Here is a 20,333-nt window from a genome sequence, read left to right as displayed (position 1 = left end):
AAAATTTTGAAAACCAGACGCCCGTAGACGCGATTTCCAGGCATTTCGAATACTTTCTAGTAATTTGGAGTGGGTAGTAAATTATGTCAGTTGCAGCATAAAAACTGGTAAAAGTCATCTTTAAAATACAAGCTCTATTACTACGAAAACAAAGAACAAGTCGAACGATTTACTTTTGCCACATTTTTCATTTTATGAGACTTCACATTTTTTTATCAGGGAAGGCATAAACAGAGAGTTTATTCTGCTTTTCAGATCACTTCTATCACTGGGCTCGTCCGGTGCATGGAGTTGGATGCCAGTATACAGGAACACAGTCAAGAACTGAGAAAGGCCATGTGTACGTGCTAGTTCTATTCAGATGGCGTACGTGTTCATCATTGACTGGACTGCTTTCTTTCCGCTTCCATATTATTAAAAATATTCAAAACCCGACAGACGGCGCGACGCTTCCCGACAAACTGAGCATTCATTCCCGACAAGACCATAGCCTTCCCCGACAAGGCCATACCCCTACCCCATTTTCAACAACTCCTCGGCTAATGACCGATCTCACAAGATCTCACAATTCTGAGCTCTTTTCACGCCTATGGTGAGTGTGAATCTACTTCCACTTGATCAACCATTTTCTTAATTGCCATTTTTTTGTTATGAATATCATCGTGGCCGCTTATAACATTGATCATGGAAGTCGACAACTCGACAACCCGACATCACGACAACCCGACACCACGACATTTTTACCCGACATCACGACATTTTTACCCGACATCACGACATTTTTAGTGTCGTAATGTCGGGTAAAAATGTCGTGATGTCGGGTAGAAATGTCGTGATGTCGGGTTGTCGTGATGTCGGGTTGTCGTGTTGTCGGGTAGAAATGTCGTGATGTCGGGTTGTCTCGTTATGAAAGGCGACATCACGACATTACGACATGATACCAATCAGCCACCATACATTATGCTCATCCATCAATTAATAAGCTATACTAAAAATCCCAATGAAATCATTGGCAATAAGATTAACAGTTATGTTTTTATATTATTACATATATACATTTTTTTAAAGTATACTTTATAACTGATGCCTCATATATCATTTAATAAACTACACTAAAAAGAACAAATAAAAACACCGGCAATAAAATCAACAGTTACAAACTACATGTATATAAAAAAATAAATAATAAACTCCAGAAACGAACGACGAATAAATGGTCGACAGTTGTCCTGCCGGCAGTTGTCCTCGTCGGCAATTGTCCAATCAGCAGTTGTCCGCCGGCAGTTGTCCTAGGTAAGCTATTTTGGTGTCCTCGTGGTTTGTTTTCAGTTCTAGGATATTCTCGACACTTTCAATACTAATCTTGATGTACATGTATTTTTTGATCCAATCAAGATTAGTATTGAAAGTGTCAAGACTGTCTTTCTTTTTTAAGATAATTCCAAATTTCTAACATTTTTTAAAGAGCTGGGACAGACAAATGATGTTTTTGATGACGTAATTGCTGGTTTAGAAAAAAAAAAACTGTGTACCATGTACGGTGAAAGGCGACTTACATCAGTAGATGGAACTAGAAGAAAGATTTTCTGGAGGAATTTTAATTCTGATGAAAAATAACAAACCTTGCTTTCTTTATTACCATCTTGCCTGAGTATTTTGCTGCACGTTAAACGCAACAATAATGTTGCATCAATATGGAGACACGCTGCAAAACCAATGATCGAACAAGATGACCCTGCGATGCATGGCTGGAATGAAGATTTACAATGTGAATGGGTATCAAGAAGATATTTATCCTGTTCATATTATGAACATTAATTTTGAATCTTCTGATGAAAACTAAGAATAAACTAATATCTAAACATGTCTCTGATTTACTGTGTTTTTAATTTACATTTCCAGGTCTCTTGAAAAGTACCATTTTAATTTAATATTTTAAACCAAGTGGTTTCTGTCCCCAAAAACACATTTTGCATCCACCTCCTACTCCACATAATGGGAATCTTATACACATATCTAGAGAGAGAGAGAGAGAGAAATGGGGTTTAACGTCCACTCGACACAAACCAGATCATTTCGGGACCAACATATGGTTTTTAATTTTATTTCAATAATTCGCTTGCGCATAGGGGTCTTTAGCAGTGGGAGGAAACCGGAGGACCCGGAGAAAACCCACGAGGTTGGACAGGCGCCCCTACCCCTTGTCAAGTACAACCGTGGATTCGAAACCACGCCAGTCGACTCAATGACAGACTTTATGATACAGCGCGCGCACGCTAACCATTCAGCCATCCAACCCCCCACATATCTAGAGACGTGCAGCGGCATTAAAATGTATTGTTTTTACCAAGCTCTAAGAAAATCGTCGTGAACCCATTTCCAGAGGCGTAGCCGTGAAATATACATTTAGGAATGGGGGGGGGGGGATCCACAAATGAAACTAAATAAAATGTTGAAAATCTGTGATGTAGCGCGATTTGGAGAGTGTGGGAGGGTCACCCTCAAATGGGGGGGGGGGGCGACCCCATAATTTTCAGTTTCAGTCTTCTGTAAACACTGTTTTGGCATATTTTACGGGGTTAAACTAAATTATGGAACGCAGTTACTTTTCACTTCACACATGTTTCCAGGATGATTCTCTCTGTGTTTTATTTTAGCAATGAAACCATAATATTGGGATGTACAGGTTTTATACAGATAAAATCTTAACTAATCCTAATAATTGTTGTAAATAAATAGGGGGGGGGGGGGCCAATTAAGTATATTCAGACCCCCCCCCCCCCGGAAAACAGAATAACAATTGGGGGTCGGAACCCCCCCCCCCCCCATGTGTGACACCCATGCCCATTTTACCCCATTCCCCCACCCCCACGCTTCCATACACACACGCATGCAACGCCCACGTACCTCCCTACAAATCAAAATAGCTGCCCAGGGGCATCCTATACACTTATAATTACACATGTACAATGTATGTTTTTTTAATATAACATGATCATCAATTATGTCAACATAATCACATTTCCCCCCACCTGTTGACATAAATTCACAGCTTGGGTGGCGATTCCCCCCCCCCCTACACCCTCGGATTATAAACTCTTCAGTAATCACAAATACTGCAAGGTGTTTACTTTATTTCAAGACTGTGTCCGTTCATTAGATGCGATTTAAGCATCTAATTAAGGCTGCCACCTGTTCAATAACTGAAAGCTACAATTTCATATTTTTAAGTTTTTTATTACCGTATTTTTTTAAAATGTATTAAAATAAAGCCTTAAAATTGATGCTATGTAAACAGTCCTACTTTGATAAAGAATAATCCTATTAATCCTATAATTCACTATTGCCAGTTGAGAAATTGGCAAAAATATCATTTTCAACTTCAAATTCAAACGTTTGAAGATAGCTATTCCATGTAGGGAATAGAAAAGCAAGGGAGGTAATTAGGAGGTAATTGTGTTATTATTTCCGGTGTGAAACATTTTTGAGTATGAGAATCATGACTATGATCGTATTAATAGTGAGTTGACAACCTATTGAGCAAAAGACATAGAAATAATTTAATGTTTTGACTTCCTCAGAAAATATGAAATTCTCGCTTGAAGGCAATTAAAGTTTAAAGGCTGTATTTATTCATTACGTATTAGGGCTAACTCTGGACCTAGCACCAATGGGGCTAACTTTGGACCTAACTTTGGACCTAGCCCCAATACTTACCCTAACCCTAACCTACAATCTCGTCAACAATCACGTGCCTTAACCTTATTCACACCTCATTGACCTTGACAAAAATTAACAGAACATACCGAAGTGTGCCGAGTGGGAATTTTGCATTCCGGAACTCCGATGTTAGTTAGTAAACTTGCAAAACAGATCCCTGCTGAAACAGTAGCACTAGGCTAGTACTAAAAGTAGATCAAATTTAGGCCTATCAGGTTTATCATTATAGACTTGTCATACTGGATGAACAGGGTTAGCTAGAGTGAGTAGAATTTTACACTTTTCGGATTTATTGAAGAGAATGAAAACTTTGTTACTATTTTTACATGCAAAAATGACAACTCATTTCAACACAATTAAACCATGACTAACTTTGATTTGACCATAGATAATACCGTACGGTATTATCTATAATTTGACTAACTTATTTTGAGTGTGACATGTTTTGTTTTTTGGGGTTTTTTTTGTTCTTTTTATGTTTGTTTCTTTTTTTAAATCGAAATATTTAGCAATTGGAACTGTTTAGTGTATGATGAAGGGAAATATGTACTTTCGCTTGGTAGGCCTATATGGAAGCCCATCAATGGCATATTTTCAGACACCTGTTTCAAAATAGTAGATCTATCACATTCATTTAATCTTCAAATACTTTGGTCAACAAGAGTTGATACAACAATCAAAAAATGTATAGGTTTCACTCAGGTAGAAAATTGTTATTTGTTTCTAAACAATTATGGTAAAAGTATTTGAATACCATTTTATAGGAATCAGTAGATCTAATGCTATATTTTTATTTTATTTATTATACAATTATTGCTATACAAAATTATAAAGCATACATCCTTCTCTCAAGTGCTCAAAAAAATAAAATAATGTTGAAAATAAAATGAAATGGGGTTTAATATCCTACCTACATGCTCTGCTCTGACTGGGCTAATGAAAACTGGCATCATATATGCAGTGTGCTATGATGAGCGAAATTTTGCCCACTGGTTCTATCGAATTCTAACTGCCAAGCGCCAATGGTGTCCTTGCCAGGACCTCTGCCCTGCATCACTGACAAGAGGGAATCATGCCGGAAAATCTCGATGAACTTTTATATCCTATGTGATATTGTTGTAATAATCTTTTAGAGGCATTTAATAACTGGATAGAGAAATAAACTATAACACATGGCAGAACAGTTATTGATCTATTTAGGCGACGTTTCAAAGTGTGTTCTCTCAATGTTTTCAAGCAAGTTTGAAACTTGGCTTAAATAAATCAGTAATTTTTCATCCATAAGTATGTGTTATAGTTTTTTGATGTAATAGGAAATCACATATCAATATAATCAAACACATATAAATATTTAAAAATTGAACACCAAAATATTAATCTCTAAAACCACTATTATAAATAGTTAAACTTAATTCATCCTGAAAACTTAAATGATCAGTCTAAAGGGAATTTTTGAATAATTCCACTAAGGGACTTTATTCCAAAGCTTTGGAGTTTGATAAGAAAAAGAGTCAAAGACCGTTCTCCATATAAAGAAAGGTTTACAGATTGTTGTTTTAAAAAAGTTAAAAGATAGTTGTCAGATGTGATTTTGTAAGTGAAGAGACAATGGGTTCAGTAACAAAATTGAAATAGGAGCAATGCCACTAACATTAACAGCAAATGGCCTACAGAGTACAACTGTTTGATTATAGATTTATACATTAAGTGCACCCACTGAAATTCAATTACTACATGTATCTCAAATTATGTCTTACATTATAGACATTATGCATTTTACCTCAAATACAGCTAAATTTTTTATAAATCAACAAAATACCCAAATTTGCAGTGAGCTCATAATTAGATTATAGATAATATAAGCTTACCGGTACTTATTATTGAAGATATGATGTACAGAAGATAACTTATAGTTGACATTTAAATAAGCCTGAAAAAAAAATGGAAAGAATGGATGAGAGAACAGAAACAGAAGAAGAGAACAACTGTGAAGAAACAGATAGTTCTGGCTCAGATTATGAAGTAGATGGTAGGTTGTTGAATTGTGATTTTGTATTTACAAATTAGCTCAGAATAAAGTAATTGGACTGAAATTTTCAATTTATTCAGTTTTCATTATCCACTTTTATTTTAAACTACTATAGCAAGAATGGCCTGCTTTTTATACGCCCACATTGAAATGTGGTCGTATATTGTCGTCGTCCGTCGGTCCGGCGTCCACAATTGCTTGTGGCGACAAGAGGCTAAAGTTAATATCTGATTGACTTTAAATTTATACACAGTGTTTAAGGTCTTGAGACGAAGAAGCCTATTGATTTTCAGCGATTTCCGATAATTACTGCCAGAGTTATGGCCCTTGATCACTTTGAAAAATCTTGTGGACGCTCTAGAGTCCAAAGTTAATATCCAATTGACCTTAAATTTATACACAGTGTTTGAGGTCATGAGACGAAGAAGCCTATTGATTTTCAACAATTTCCGATAATTACTGCCAGAGTTATGGCCCTTGATCACTTTGAAAAATCTTGTGGACGCTCTAAAGGCCAAAGTTAATATCCGATTGACTTTAAATTTATACACAGTGTTTAAGGTCATGAGACGAAGAAGCCTATTGATTGTCAGCGATTTCCGATAATTACTGCCAGAGTTATGGCCCTTGATCACTTCAAAAAATCTTTTGGATGCTCTAAAGGCCAAAGTTAATATCCGATTGACTTTAAATTTATACACAATGTTTAAGGTCATGAGACAAAGAAACCTATTGATTTTCAATGATTTCCGATAATTACTGCCAAAGTTATGGCCCTTGATCACTTCAAAAGTTAACATCCGATTGACATTAAATTTATACACAGTGTTTAAGGTCATAAGATGATGAAGCCTATTGGTTTTCAGCGATTTCTGATAATTACTGCCAGAGTTATGGCCCTTGATCGCTTCAAAAAATCTTGTGGATGCTCTAGAAGCGAAAGTTAATATACGATTGAGTTTAAATTTATACACAGTGTTTGAGGTCATGAGACGAAGATTCCTATTGATTTTCAACAATTTCCGATAATTACTGCCAAAGTTATGGCCCTTGATCACTTTGCAAAATCTTGTGATGCTCTAAAGGCTAAAGTTATAATTCGATTGACTTAAGATTGATACACAGAGTTTAAGATCTTGAGACGAACAAGTATATTGATTTTCAATGAATTTTTATGACTTAAACAGTTAAATCCATGATATTAAAAGCTTTGCATACAAAACGTTAGCATGGGGCAGAACTTTATAAAAACCAAACAAATTCTAATAGTTTTCCGATAATTACTTCGTGAGTTGTTGCTCTTAATCAGATTTTAGTGTATTATAAATGTTTCATTACCGAAAAAAGTAAAAATATGCGACAACCCTTGTTGACTGCCCGGACGATTTAGTTGCTGTGGGCGTATGTTTCGTTGCCTGGCAACCTATCTTTATCTTACATAATGCATCTTTAGTAGACAGTCACTTGCCTTTATCTTTTAACAAGTAATTCTTAATGCTTTTAGAATGTGATGGTGGTCGGATACAAACAGCCAAGAGAAAAATTCTGAAGTTTGTTAAGAAAATAAGGTATTATTAACGTTTTTACTATCAACAGACAAGGTCACGGTGGCTAAGTGGATAAGACTCTGACTCGCTAGTCTGGAGGTTGGGTGTAAAGTTCATCCAGATTTTCCGATGTGATTCCCCCTTGTCAGTGATGTAGGGCGGAGGGCCTGACAAGGACAGCTGTCTAGTCGTTCTGACGGGATGAAAAACCGATGTCCCAAGTACACATTGGCGTGCACGTAAAAGATCCCTTGGCAGTTGGAATTCGATATAAGAGTAGGTTGTAGTCCCGCTGTCCGGGCAAAATTTCGCTCATAAGCACACTGTATGGCATATGCCCGTCTTCATTAGCCCAATTCGGAGCAGAACAGTAGGACGTTCAACCCCATTTCATTTATTAATATGAGACTGGAAAAGTTATTTGATGTCTTAGGTGCTAAACAACAATCTATTTATAAACATATTATTGTTGTCATACAGGAGATATTTCTGGAAAGTCAGATTCTGTCAACAAATTGGGATAGAGTTATCAAGACTATTGTTAATATAAATAGATTTGTCTGTTAAGCCCCATCAGCCTTTAAACTTTAATCAGTATTAAAGAACTTTTTTGTGAGTGGCTGTGGTTAATTTAGACACATTTCTCACATCCCTTAATTTATGAGTTTGCCACATATTTGCCTTTGAAAATGATCTTATTTTTATTTCCTCATCTCCTGGAGACAAAAACTGGTCAGAAATGCACAAAATTTGCTGTTTATGGTTATTAATAACTTATTATATATATAATGGAGTCTTGCTTTGTTTGTTTGATTAAATTTTAATTTCTGTCTTCTGAAAATTAATGTTATGGTATATACAATCTTAAAATAAAAACACCATATCCATTTTTGTGCGCCCACATTAATATTGTAATCACCCTTTCAATCTCTCCACACTTTCTTGTCAGCACTCTTGAGGCTACAGGTTTTATAAGATTTTCTGAAACTTTCAGGAAACTTGTATTATGACAAGACAAGAATTCCTATTTCTTTTGTTAAAATTGGAATAATTTTTTTAGAGTTATGTCCCTTTATTGCCAAACTGTTCACACTGCTTTCAGGAAACTTATATTATGATAAGACAAGAATCAGCGCAATAGAGGCTACAGTTTTTAACAGATTTCTCTGAAACGTTCGGAAACTTATATTATAATAAGACAAGGATTCCTATTCTGTTTTGTCAAACCTTTCGTCAAACATTTTTCAGCAGTGCGCGCCCTTCTTTTCCAGAGTTATGTCCCTTTTCCATATAGTTTGTTAACACGATAGAGGCTATAATCTTTTTTCTTTGAGACAAAGCTGCTATATGTGGGCATATTCCAGGGACTGCGTGCATAGGCGTACGCGCTGGCGGGGCTGGGGGGGGGCGGCCGCCCCCCCATTTTGGGCACCAAATGCTGGGGAAATTTGGGCACACAATTGTATTTTGTAAAAGTTGTATAAAAAAAGGATATTGTGTTCTTGAATGTGTCCAATTTAACAGCGAATTTATTATTATTATGTAACATACTAAGAACCAAACTACATTTTTTGGGCACCAACCCCCACCGCCCCCCCCAGTCAAAAATTTCCCCGTACGCCTATGACTGCGTGGCTGTCTGCTAAAATAAATGCATGTGTTGCAATGCATACAGAATTTAAATTTGTTCTTAATTGTGTTTTGATTTTTTCACCCATTCTTTGATTTAGTCAGAATCAGTCACACTTATAAATCTTATTTGTTCTTTTTTTTTCTAGACAAAAAATAGAAGAACCATCTACAAAGTATAAACTAGAAGATGTGTCTAAAACTTCTGATGAGTACAATTTTAATTTTCAAAAGAGAGGATGTTGCTTGATAATTAATAATGATACATTTACCAATATGCCACCAAGGCCTGGTTCAACAAGTGATGTTTATAATTTAAAGGCAGAGTTCCTGAATTTAGGATTTAGTGTAAAAATCTACAATAATCTAACAGGTCCAAATATGGACAAAAAACTAAGAAAAGGTAAGAAATTGATGATATTTACATTTCACGTCTAGTAATGTGAAACTAATTATTTAGGATTGGTAATAAAATGCAAGTTATTCAGAAAACAAGGGTATTTAAACATAATAATAAGTATTTTTGCTATTTTATAATGTAGTGAAAAAGAGCAAATTTGTGCATTTCAAGTACTCCACATCATTTATATTAAAAATAGAAATCTATAAGTGGTGGATAGACATCCCAGATTTCTCTCATGAAGCTACTAGTTTCATTCTAGTTTACTTTACCTCACTGTGGAATGACTTCACCCTTTACTGAAACGACTCCGATAGATTTCCCCGGAAAATTATCTGCCATTCAGAAATTGTTGGTTCTGCCATCAGCTATTATACCAGATTTCAAAATACACCATACATTGAACAGCAAATTTATACCAGAATCAAAATACTTCATTATTTAACCGATTTGGTTTCCATATAGATATAGATAACCATCATCGTTTAGACTGAAAATGTTTTCTGGCCCTACGCCTTATGAAAATATGTAAGCTCAAATCCAAGTAAAAACTATTTTTACCTCACCAAAATGAATGCTTTTTTAAAAAGCGAATCAAAGAACAATTTGCAGATATTAAATATAAAATACCATTTCATCTCGTAGGACACGCAAGTAGAATTCAATTGTTATGATACAAATGATTGGGCTTTCAATGACTGATCCCGACTGAGACATAATGATATGTCACCAATTGGATAATATTTGAATGAATCTAAATCAGAATGGATTTACACTTAAGAACTTATACAACGGATGACTAAACAATAAACAATAAATTATATTTGTAAATCAAATTTTTTTTATCCTCCAGTTGCTCAAAAATATGAACATGAAAATGCAGATTGTTTTGTTTGTATTATGTTATCACATGGTGATGAAGATATAAATCATCGCCAAGAAAGAAAAGATGTGGTATTTGGTACTGATGGTATATGTGTTTCAGTTGCCTATGCAATGAACCTTTTCTCTGATGATGAATGCCCTGGCTTAATGGGCAAGCCACGGTTATTTTTTATTCAGGTAACACAATAAATACATTCCCATGAAATATGTGATGCAAGATAAAAGCAGAAAATAAAGTGAATAATTTTTTAAAAAGTGAAGTAGTGATAGACAGATCATCCTTTGCTTGGGTTTTTCCAAGTCATACTTGCAGCCACTTTTCAACCATAAATTCTGTCAAAATTAAGAATCACCAAACATTTATTCTTGGAGTCCATACCTTTGTTATCAAAACATTATAATTAACAAAAGAATTTCAAACGCTCTGGAAATCTGGAGAAACTGTTTTCAAAATCTTTTTAACCAGCTTGGAAGATGCAGCTAGCTGATGGATTTCTTTGCCTGGCAGCCTAAATTTTTAACTTGCTGGGATTGTGCAACCAGTCAATGTCCATGTCCCCAAAATTGTATAGAGACTCTATAGACATTATTACAATTAATAACCATTAAAAACAGGGGGGTTGGATGGCTAAATGGTTAGCACGTGCGCGCTGTATCATAAAGCCTGTCATTAAGTCAACTTGCGTGGTTTCGAATCCCCGGTTGTACATGACAAGGAGTAGGGTCACCTGTCCAACCTCGTGGGTTTTCTCCGGGTCCTCCGGTTTCCTCCCACTGCTAAAGACCCCTACGCGCAAGCGAATTATTGAATTAAAATTAAACCATATGTTTATGACCTAGTTTGTGTCAAGTGGACGTTAAACCCCATTTCCTCTCCTCCTCTCTCCATTATAAACAGCTCAGATGACTTAGCTTCTCGTGGGTCGATGTTTTATTACCTGGTAACCTATCCTCTATTGTTTAAAAATTGTGTATGTCTGCTTCAGTAAAATTATTTTTATAAATGTGTACCACTAAGTTAGTGATTCAGTATATTATGATAATGATACATTGATTTTGTGTAAAATGCACAAATAATAATGTTTTTTTTTTTTTTATTTTGAAGGCCTGTAGAGGAGAAAAAACAGAAAAAGGTGTAGATATAAAACTTGTTAAAACTTCTGTCAAAAATAGTGGATCTGGGGACAGACAGAGCAGCAAAGATAAAACAGATGGTATAGATGTAAGTACTAAAATCATTAAAGATGTGTTATGTAAGAGCTAAATCGACCTATTGCAAGTCTTATTTTGGGTTCACATGTTATATAAACTATTATTTAGACATTTATTTACATGACAATTCTATAATCAACTTTCTAAACCATGGTGGAGATTTAAACGGATTAAAACACGGTCGCCGTTTAATAACAAGTACTGCTGTTGCGATAATTAACAATCTATGCCACATCTTGTCAAAACTTGATAACCTCAATCAGATTACAGAATAAAAAAATTTGACTGAAATTATCAGTATCTTCATTTTGCATTATCTATTTTTGAACTGCCCAGCCAGCTCTTTACCTTCTAAATCTTACATCTTTAAGAATATTGAACTAGTCATAATTGTCTCCAGTGTATTTACCAGGAGACCTAATCAGTGAAGATAAAAAATATACTTAATTACTTCACTAGACTTTTATTTTGTACTGCACTTCAGTAAAAAAACAAATCTATATAAATGCATTTGTTAACTATTACACTATTTATTCCACAGGATCAACCTGATGCAAGACCAGCATTAGCAGAAGAGGCACCAGTTGAAAAGTCTTTGAAATCACCAGATCTTAATCCACCCATTCAATCAACATCAGAATCAGAACTTGAGGAAGATGAAATTAATCCACCCGCTCAATCAACATCAGAATCAGAAGACGAGGAAGATGAAATAGATCATTACATGCAAGGTTTAGAAAAATTAGTTACTAGTCCAAGTCCTTGTTATAAAGATTCTATGGTTATGTTTGCTTCACCTCCAGGTAATTATAAAGAAATATTTCCTTTACAGTCAGAAAGTGAAATACATAACAATTGATTGAAGTTGATATTCAAACAGCATTTGTTGCTAAAAACATATTTTGGTAGACTATAAGGGTGGGCACACCGTCACCGTCCAATGAGTGAAATCTCTACTCTTAATATATAAAAGTGTTTGAACTCCTTGCCGCCTTTCAGAATATTTCTAGCTTGGGTTTCCTTAGAGTTATGGTTAACTGAAATTTTCGAGCATATTAATGATATAATCCAAGGCATATATCGACTGTCAATCATTAGCCGTTACCAGAAAAATATTTTGAGTTTATGTGAGTTGTATTTGTGATATCTTATTATAAATAAAAATAAGATTTTTATATGTTTTCTTATTTCAGGATATTTTGCTTTTCGTAGACAGAATGGATCATGGTTTTTGAAATCATTAACCACTGTTTTAAAACAATCAAACAAATCTATTGATCTTATGAAAATGCTGACACATGTATCATATTATATGGCAATGAAATATCAATCTGAAAATAAGAAAAAGAAAGATATAGATGGTTGTAAAGTAATACCTTGTATTATATCTATGCTAACTAGAGATATCATATTTACCCCCAAAAGTTCATGACCTTGCTAGAGATTCCCCATTCATTTAGCCCACCATCCCCAGAATACTCAGGCTTTCATTCAGGCCTGTGGGTAATACATATTATTAACATTCATAACAATTACCATCACCCATTATCCCTTGTAGGTTCACGTTATGAGAATCACATAGCAGGTATCATATGGACCCCAGTTATAATTCAAAGTTTTTACGTACAGATATATTTGAATTAAAAGGCAGCGGTTTATTTGCCTTCATATTTGACAACTGAAAAACAACTAAATTATTTTACAAAAACATTTTAGTGACATTTGGAAAAGATTTAATAATTCTTACAAAATTGCTACTTTGTGTACTATGTAATAAAGAGGTTAAAATGGCAATTCACGCTTGATACAAAAACCATTGAATATCTTGAATTTATCATTTAATTTTTGGTATTTGTAACATGCAGCTGCTAAAAGAGAGAATACTCTGGCATACGCAATATGGTATCAGGCAGCAAACACATTAGCAAAATCCCTACGTTGAGTTGTTTAAGTTAGGGGTCTGATTGGACCCCTTGTTATCTTCAAGCGTTGGGCCTGATTTGCATGTAACAGAACTCTGCATGTGGGAAGCAGATGAATACCGAGTTCTTCACTACGTGTAAAAATGTATAGGAGACAAAGTCACTAAATTTCAGAAAGCAGTGCCCAGTAGTTATTACACAACACTATAAAACATGTGCATGGGGTCCACGGAGACCCCACGTGAACCGACAAGGGTTAAACTGATAGTAATTATTTACCATTAAACGTTACTTTATGACTGTATAAAAAAAAAATTATAATGACATTACAGAGATAACTTTATTTTTTTTATATGAAGTACCCACAAAATCGGCTCAACGTAATCTTTGTTCACAGCAATTAAAGGCATTTGCAATGTATTGGCTCCAAGTCTGTCAAGGGCTAAGTGAAGGTGACACAATGATGTGCTTTGTATCATGGGTTTGAGTTTTTGTCCTCACCATTTGCATATGGAAAAATCAATTGGTTTCAGTGTGGTTCTCAATGCTACAGTCATAATCATAATGCTCATCAACCAGTGTCCAATCTGATTAAAATACAGATCTATATTTCATTTTATTTTTTTATACTTTCGATGGCCTACACTACATGAAGATCTGACAAGTTGTACTCGAAGGTCGTGTCAGGGGTCGTATGAGTGGCTTTTGACCCTGTGACATCAGCATTGATTAATCAATCAGCGTTGATGTATTTAGTAGTTTACCCACAGTTCCGTGCATGGCACGCCAAGAAGTCGCCATAACAAACCGTTTCATTGGCTTATCCCTCACTTCAACCAAAAAGCCGGTAATATACCAACTCTTCCAGATGCTAGTGTAGTAAAGACACGTAAACGAAATTTTAAACTATAAAAAACGAAACGAAATAGGATCTGTGTTTTAATCGGATTGACGAGTGTCAAACATAATTGTGTCTCAGCTACACAGCCCACATTTCTCAGGGTAGGAGGGAAAGATTCCTGCCTAATGTTATGAATATTGGGTTTTTGTGTCCTCCACAGGATCTTGGTCATCCTGCAGAATCTGTGGTCACCACACCCGTGAAGTCTGTAAGAAGTAAATATCTTTTTTTGATGGGTCGATGGTAACCTTTTTCAAAATCAAAATAATTGTTACCTCATATGGGAGTTCTGTAGATTAAGTTCATTGTATAGCATATGTTTATTGTATTCTAATTGTCCTGCCTAAAAATGGTCTGTCTGTCTGTCCGTCACACTTTTTGGGACACAACAACACTCCTTCTAATTGAGCTAAAATGTTCAAACTTGATGTGGGTGTTTATTAGGTGAATGCCTTGATGGAGTAAGCAGAGATATGCAATTTGATTGGTTGATGCTTTGGGACACCTTAACTTAGGTTCTAATTAAGTGAGGGTGATAAAACTTGGTGTATAGTTTTATCACATCAATACCTTGAGTAAGTTCGATAATGAGCATTATCTGCTCAGGGTAAGCAGATCGAGTGATAAGCAGTTTAATTGGTCGAGACTTTGGAACACAATAACTCTCCTTCTAATTGAGATAGAATGTTCAAACTTGGTATAGTAGTTCATTAGGTGAATGCCTTGATGGAGTTTGAGCATTTTCTGCTTAGGCTAAGCAGAGATAAACAATTTGATTGGTAGATGCTTTGGGACACAATAACATTGGTTCCAATTAAGTGAAAACGATGAAACTTGGTGTATAGTTTTGTCACATCAATACCTTGATTAAGTTCGATAATGAGCATTTTCGTCTCTTTGGAACTAGACAACTTTGATTCTAATTGAGTGATAGTGGTGAAATGTTGTGTATAGTTTCAGGATTACATCAATACCTTACTTAACAAAGTTTGATGCTTAGCATTTCTGCTTAGGCAGAGTAGAAGATTTCAATCTGATTGATCAAGTCTTTGGAGCACAATAAGTCTCTTTCTGATTGAGGTAGGATGTTCAAACTTGGTGTAGGCGTCTATTAGGTGAATGCCTAGACAGAATTTGATCATGCGCATTTTCCACTTAGGCTAAGCAGAGTTAAGCAATTTGATTGGTTGAGACCATGGAACACGATAAAATTGGTTCTAATTGGGCAAGAGCGATGAAACTCTGATTATAGATTCATTATATTAATACCTTGACTAAGTTCGATGATGAGGATTTTCTGCTTAGGCTACCTAGCAATAAGCAATTTGATTAGTCAAGACTTTGAAACATAACAACTTTGCTTTTAATTGAGGTAGAATGTTTAAAACTTGATGTAGATGTTCATTAGGCGAATGTCTAGGCGGAGTTGAATGATTAATATTTCCCCGCTAAAGCTTAGCAATTTCATTGGTTGATGCTTTGGGACAAGATAACTTTAATTCTAACTGATGGAGAGTGATGAAACTTAATGCATAGTTTCACTACCAGGTACTTCAACACCTTGACTGAGTTCGATCGTGAACAGTTTAGCTTAGACTAAGTATAGATTATCAGTTTGATTGCTCAATACTTTTGAAAAATGTGCATTTAATGGATATGTGTCATCTATTTATTTTGGGTTTTCGGCGGGGAACATCAGCCTCACTGTTGGTTTGAATCCTGTTAAGGATTAATGGACTTTTAATTAGAATTATTTGAAGTATATTTATAAACTTTTTAAAAAAAAATATTAATTAACTTTGTTTTGTTATGGAATTTAATATATTTTGTTTACTTGTTATGTGTAATATTCATAGTTAGAGATTATTGGATGTCTTCGATTTAAGGGGCAAATTGGAGGAAATCGCATAATATTGAACAGATTACCTGTTTTAAAACGCTGTTCAATATTGAATTTACTCATTACTTATTTAATTTACAGTACTTTGATTACATCGTTCAAAAGTAGTTTAGTATTTGTAACAAATTAACATTGTTTTAATTCACAGTTCAATATTGAATTTACCCATTACTTATTTAATTTACTTTTAGTACTTTGGTCAAAAGATTAATATTTTTAACAAATTAACATTGTTTTAATATACAGTTTAATATTGAATATACTTATTTAATTTACCTTTATTAAATTGTTCAAAATGAGTTTTAATATGCATTGTTAAAGATTATTGTATGTTATCCATTTATTGGGTAAGTTGGAGAAAATTGCATAATTATATAATTTTAACAAATTATAATTGTTTTAATACTTGTTTCAAAAGGAGATGCTAAATAAAGATAATGCAAAATGAATATATTGAAAATTTCATTCAAATTACTCTTTTCTGAGCAAAGATATTAACCATTGAAGGTTTGACAAGATGTGTATGTTTTGTCTTTATTAATTTGTACTTAATTTCTATAGCAAGTTAACTTTTTAAAAAAAAACTATTGAATTAATTATGCAATAAAGATTTTAAAAAGTACACTTTTAATAGTGATTTCCAACGATTTTTGATAATTTCCTGCAGAGTTATGACCCTTGATCACTTAACTGAAGAACAGATTTTGAGCTATTGAAGTTATTATCCAATGGTTAGCCTCGTTCATCGAGCCGCTTCATTAAAAATGATGCTTGAAAGCATTCTGATACGCAGTTCAATCAGTAAGTTGTGTTTGCAATGTCAAAGACTTGCTGGCTTTAATCAGACTGTGGAATCTAATCTGGAAGCCATCAGTGGAAACATGTTGAATCCCGAAATAAAATATCAGCCTGTGTCTTTTTCTTCAGAAATTTGTGCTAATGATAAACATGTACAGTTACTACTCATCAGTTTTCAAGCCAGAATAGAAAACCATAGTTTGACATGACCTCAATCCAAGAAGAAAACTGATCTCTGAGTGAGGTGCAGGAATAATGAATTAACCTATAGTTTTATTTTCTCGTGATGTCACATATTCTTAGCCGCACTGGGACCCCAACAAAACCAGTTGGTCCAATGGCCCAAAGCTACCAGTCCGCCCCTGACAATTTTGATCCTGGGCTAAATGGGGAATTGTGACAATAAATGGCTGCAAACATAATTTTTTTTTTTCTAATTGAAACCGAAATTGGATACCAGTCACAATCAAGGATCATCAGCAGCGTTACTGAAGGTGAAAGCCAACCAGGAGGGAGGAGTGATTGAGGCTACATGCACATACATTGATTTCGATTGTTTTTTATTAGTATTGCTGGATCTGGTCGGAACAAGGTAAGGGCAGCAGGAAAAGAGGGCACAAAATTGACACAGCATTTCCATGAGTAATTGGGGTAACTCTTCGAAATTTATTTGTCCAGAATGCAGGAAGAAAATCTTTTTCATTATTACCCCATACCTCTTCATACCTCATATTCAAATATTCTTAAATCAGATTTTGATCGATTTAAGTCAAGTATCAACCAGGCCTGTTCATGTGTACCTGGCGCAATATGTTATAAGTCATGAAGATATTGGTCATATGCTAGGGTTATCATACAGCAATTGCACTCTGTGTGTCACTGAAATTGATTTATAGGAATGGGTGCCTTAAACTATACTATTCAAAAAAAGTAGGGGATATTTGATTTTTAAGTGTTATTAAAGTCACCTAATGAAACTGACGAAGAAACAAATGACAAAACGAAATGAAGTTCACATTCATCGATTTATTCCAAATGATTGTTAGACTAAGTAAGGCACAGACTGACCATTATAAGGGTAAAATGATACCCGGGGTCAAACAGCAAAGTTACCACAGCATCACAACCAAGTCAGTAACGGGTAAATCCTCCTCTGTTTGCCAAACAAGCATTGATCCGACGTGGCATACTCCTAATGAGACGTCTAAGGTCATTTTGGTCCAGATTGTCCCATTCCTGTTGCAACGCAGCAGCAAGTTCTTGGACATTGGCAGGACGTTGTTGACGTTGACGTAACCTCTGTCCAAGCATGTCCCAGACATGCTCGATGGGGGAGAGGTCGGGACTCAGTGCTGGCCATGGTAATGTGGTGATGTTCTGTTGTTGGAGGTAACCTGTAACGATCCTGGCCCTGTGACATCTTGCGTTGTCATCCTGGAAGATGAAACAGCGGCCATGACGTCGTGCGAACGGCACAACATGGACTGCCAAGATGTTGTCCCGGTAGTACTGGCCTGTAACACGCCCTGCAACAACATGTAAAGCCGTTCTTCCAGCAACAGTGATGCCTCCCCACACCATAACAGAACCACCCCCAAATCGATCATGTCTGATGACGTTAACGTCTTGGAAGCGCTCGTTTCGACGACGCCACACCCTCCTACGTCTGTCCAAAAAATCAACAGTGAACCTTGACTCATCTGAAAACATCACATTGCTCCAGCGTCGATTATCCTAGTGTTGACGATCCCTACACCAACGACGTCTTGCCTGAATGTGATGATCTCTCAAACAAGGGATCACGCGAGGACGTCGGGCGCGAAGGTGACCCCTATGCAGTCGATTCCGAATCGTCTGGCCACTCACTCTCACACCAGTGTCTGTTTGAAGACGAGCGCTGATCTGATTTGCTGTGATGACACGATTTCTCAAGGCCAAGGTACGGATAAATCGATCCTGGGCTTGAGTTGTCGCCCTTGGTCGACCTGAGCGTGGTCTGTCCTGTACAGATTTTGTATCACGGTATCTGGACCATAGCCTGCTTATGACAGACTGAGAAACATTCATCGTCCGCGCCACAACCGCCTGTGTTGTGCCGATCTGTAGCATGCCAAGGGCACGTAACCTTTCATTTTGGGTAAGCCGACGCATATCAAAATTTGTTTTCTGGTCACTAAAACAATTAAACTGATGTTTCCACCCTGGAATTCAATGCCACAATGACTGTAACATTCAAAGTCAGAGTTGTGCAAATCTTGGGTTGGACCCCCATGATGATCCCAAGCATCACCTGCATTCCATGCGGTAGCTATTGGTGCGTTTGGGCGTCACATGTAACTGGAAATGTTTCTTCTGTTAGGTTCTATAGTGACTTTTTTCGTAGTCATTTGCATATTTTAGTATTATGCCCCCAAAATCAAATATCCCCTACTTTTTTTGAATAGTATATATAAAAAAAGAAATTTTGGTTCAATTATTTCAATGTATGTAAAATTTTGACACACAGTAAGGGATGACCTGATGGGTCGGTGTTCCCCCCATCCACATTTTAAACTTTTCAGTTGGTCAAAAATGATGTAAACTAAACAATGGAATGTACTCAGCCCCAATGACATTGCTAAGCATCATGCTGATTAAAGGTTGTTTGGTAAGGCGATGTTATTTTCTTTGTTACTGCATTTTTATACGCCCACATTTTCATGTGGACGTATTATGCCGTCGCCCCTGTCCGTCCGTCCGTCCACAATTTGTTTGTGGACACTCTACAGGTCACAATTCTTATCCGATTTTGACGAAACTTGAAATATAGGTTTATCTCCAAAAGATCTCGGCTGCTTTCGATATTGGCATGTATCGGATCAAAACTTCATGGATTATGGCCCCTGTTTGTACGAAAAATCAGGTATTTAGCTTGTGGACCCTATAGAGGTCACAATTTTTATCCGATTTTGTTGAAACTTGAAATGTAGGTTTATAACCTAAAGATCTCGGTTCCCTTTGATATTCGCGCATATCAGACTGTAACTTCCTGAATTATGGCCCCTGATTGTACCAAAAATCACGTTTTTACCGTGTGGACCCTATAGAGGTCATAATTTTTATCCGATTTAAAAAAACAACGTATTATTATATCACCGTTACACTCTAAGGACGACTGAGTTCCAATTTCGTGAAAATCGGATCAAAATTGACAGACAAAATGGCCGCCGTTCGTTCTCAAATAGCATAAAAATATGGTATATCAAGGTTGTTGACCCTATAGAGGTCACAATTTTTATCCGATTTTGTTGAAACTTGAAATGTAAGTTTATAACCCAAAGATCTCGATTCCTTTCAATATTCACGCATATCGGACCGTAACTTCCTGAATAATGACCCCTGATTGTACGA

The 20,333-nt window shown here is 35.8% G+C and overlaps 1 protein-coding gene across 1 annotated transcript; it reads left to right on the top strand.

The window, feature by feature from the left end:
* Window positions 1-3,505: 3,505 nt before the first annotated feature.
* On the top strand, window positions 3,506-16,760 carry LOC126811109 (caspase-7). Its single transcript, XM_050536577.2, has 8 exons — window positions 3,506-3,982; window positions 5,607-5,749; window positions 7,254-7,317; window positions 9,075-9,328; window positions 10,179-10,387; window positions 11,316-11,432; window positions 11,964-12,225; window positions 12,616-16,760. The coding sequence occupies exons 2-8, from the start codon at window positions 5,662-5,664 to the stop codon at window positions 12,852-12,854; spliced, it is 1,233 nt and encodes a 410-aa protein (XP_050392534.2). The 5' UTR covers window positions 3,506-3,982; window positions 5,607-5,661; the 3' UTR covers window positions 12,855-16,760.
* The last annotated feature ends 3,573 nt before the right edge of the window (window positions 16,761-20,333 follow it).

This window comes from Patella vulgata, chromosome 2, assembly GCF_932274485.2.
Source record: "Patella vulgata chromosome 2, xgPatVulg1.2, whole genome shotgun sequence".
NCBI lineage: Eukaryota > Metazoa > Mollusca > Gastropoda > Patellidae > Patella > Patella vulgata.
This window is presented reverse-complemented; position numbering and strand designations above follow the sequence as displayed.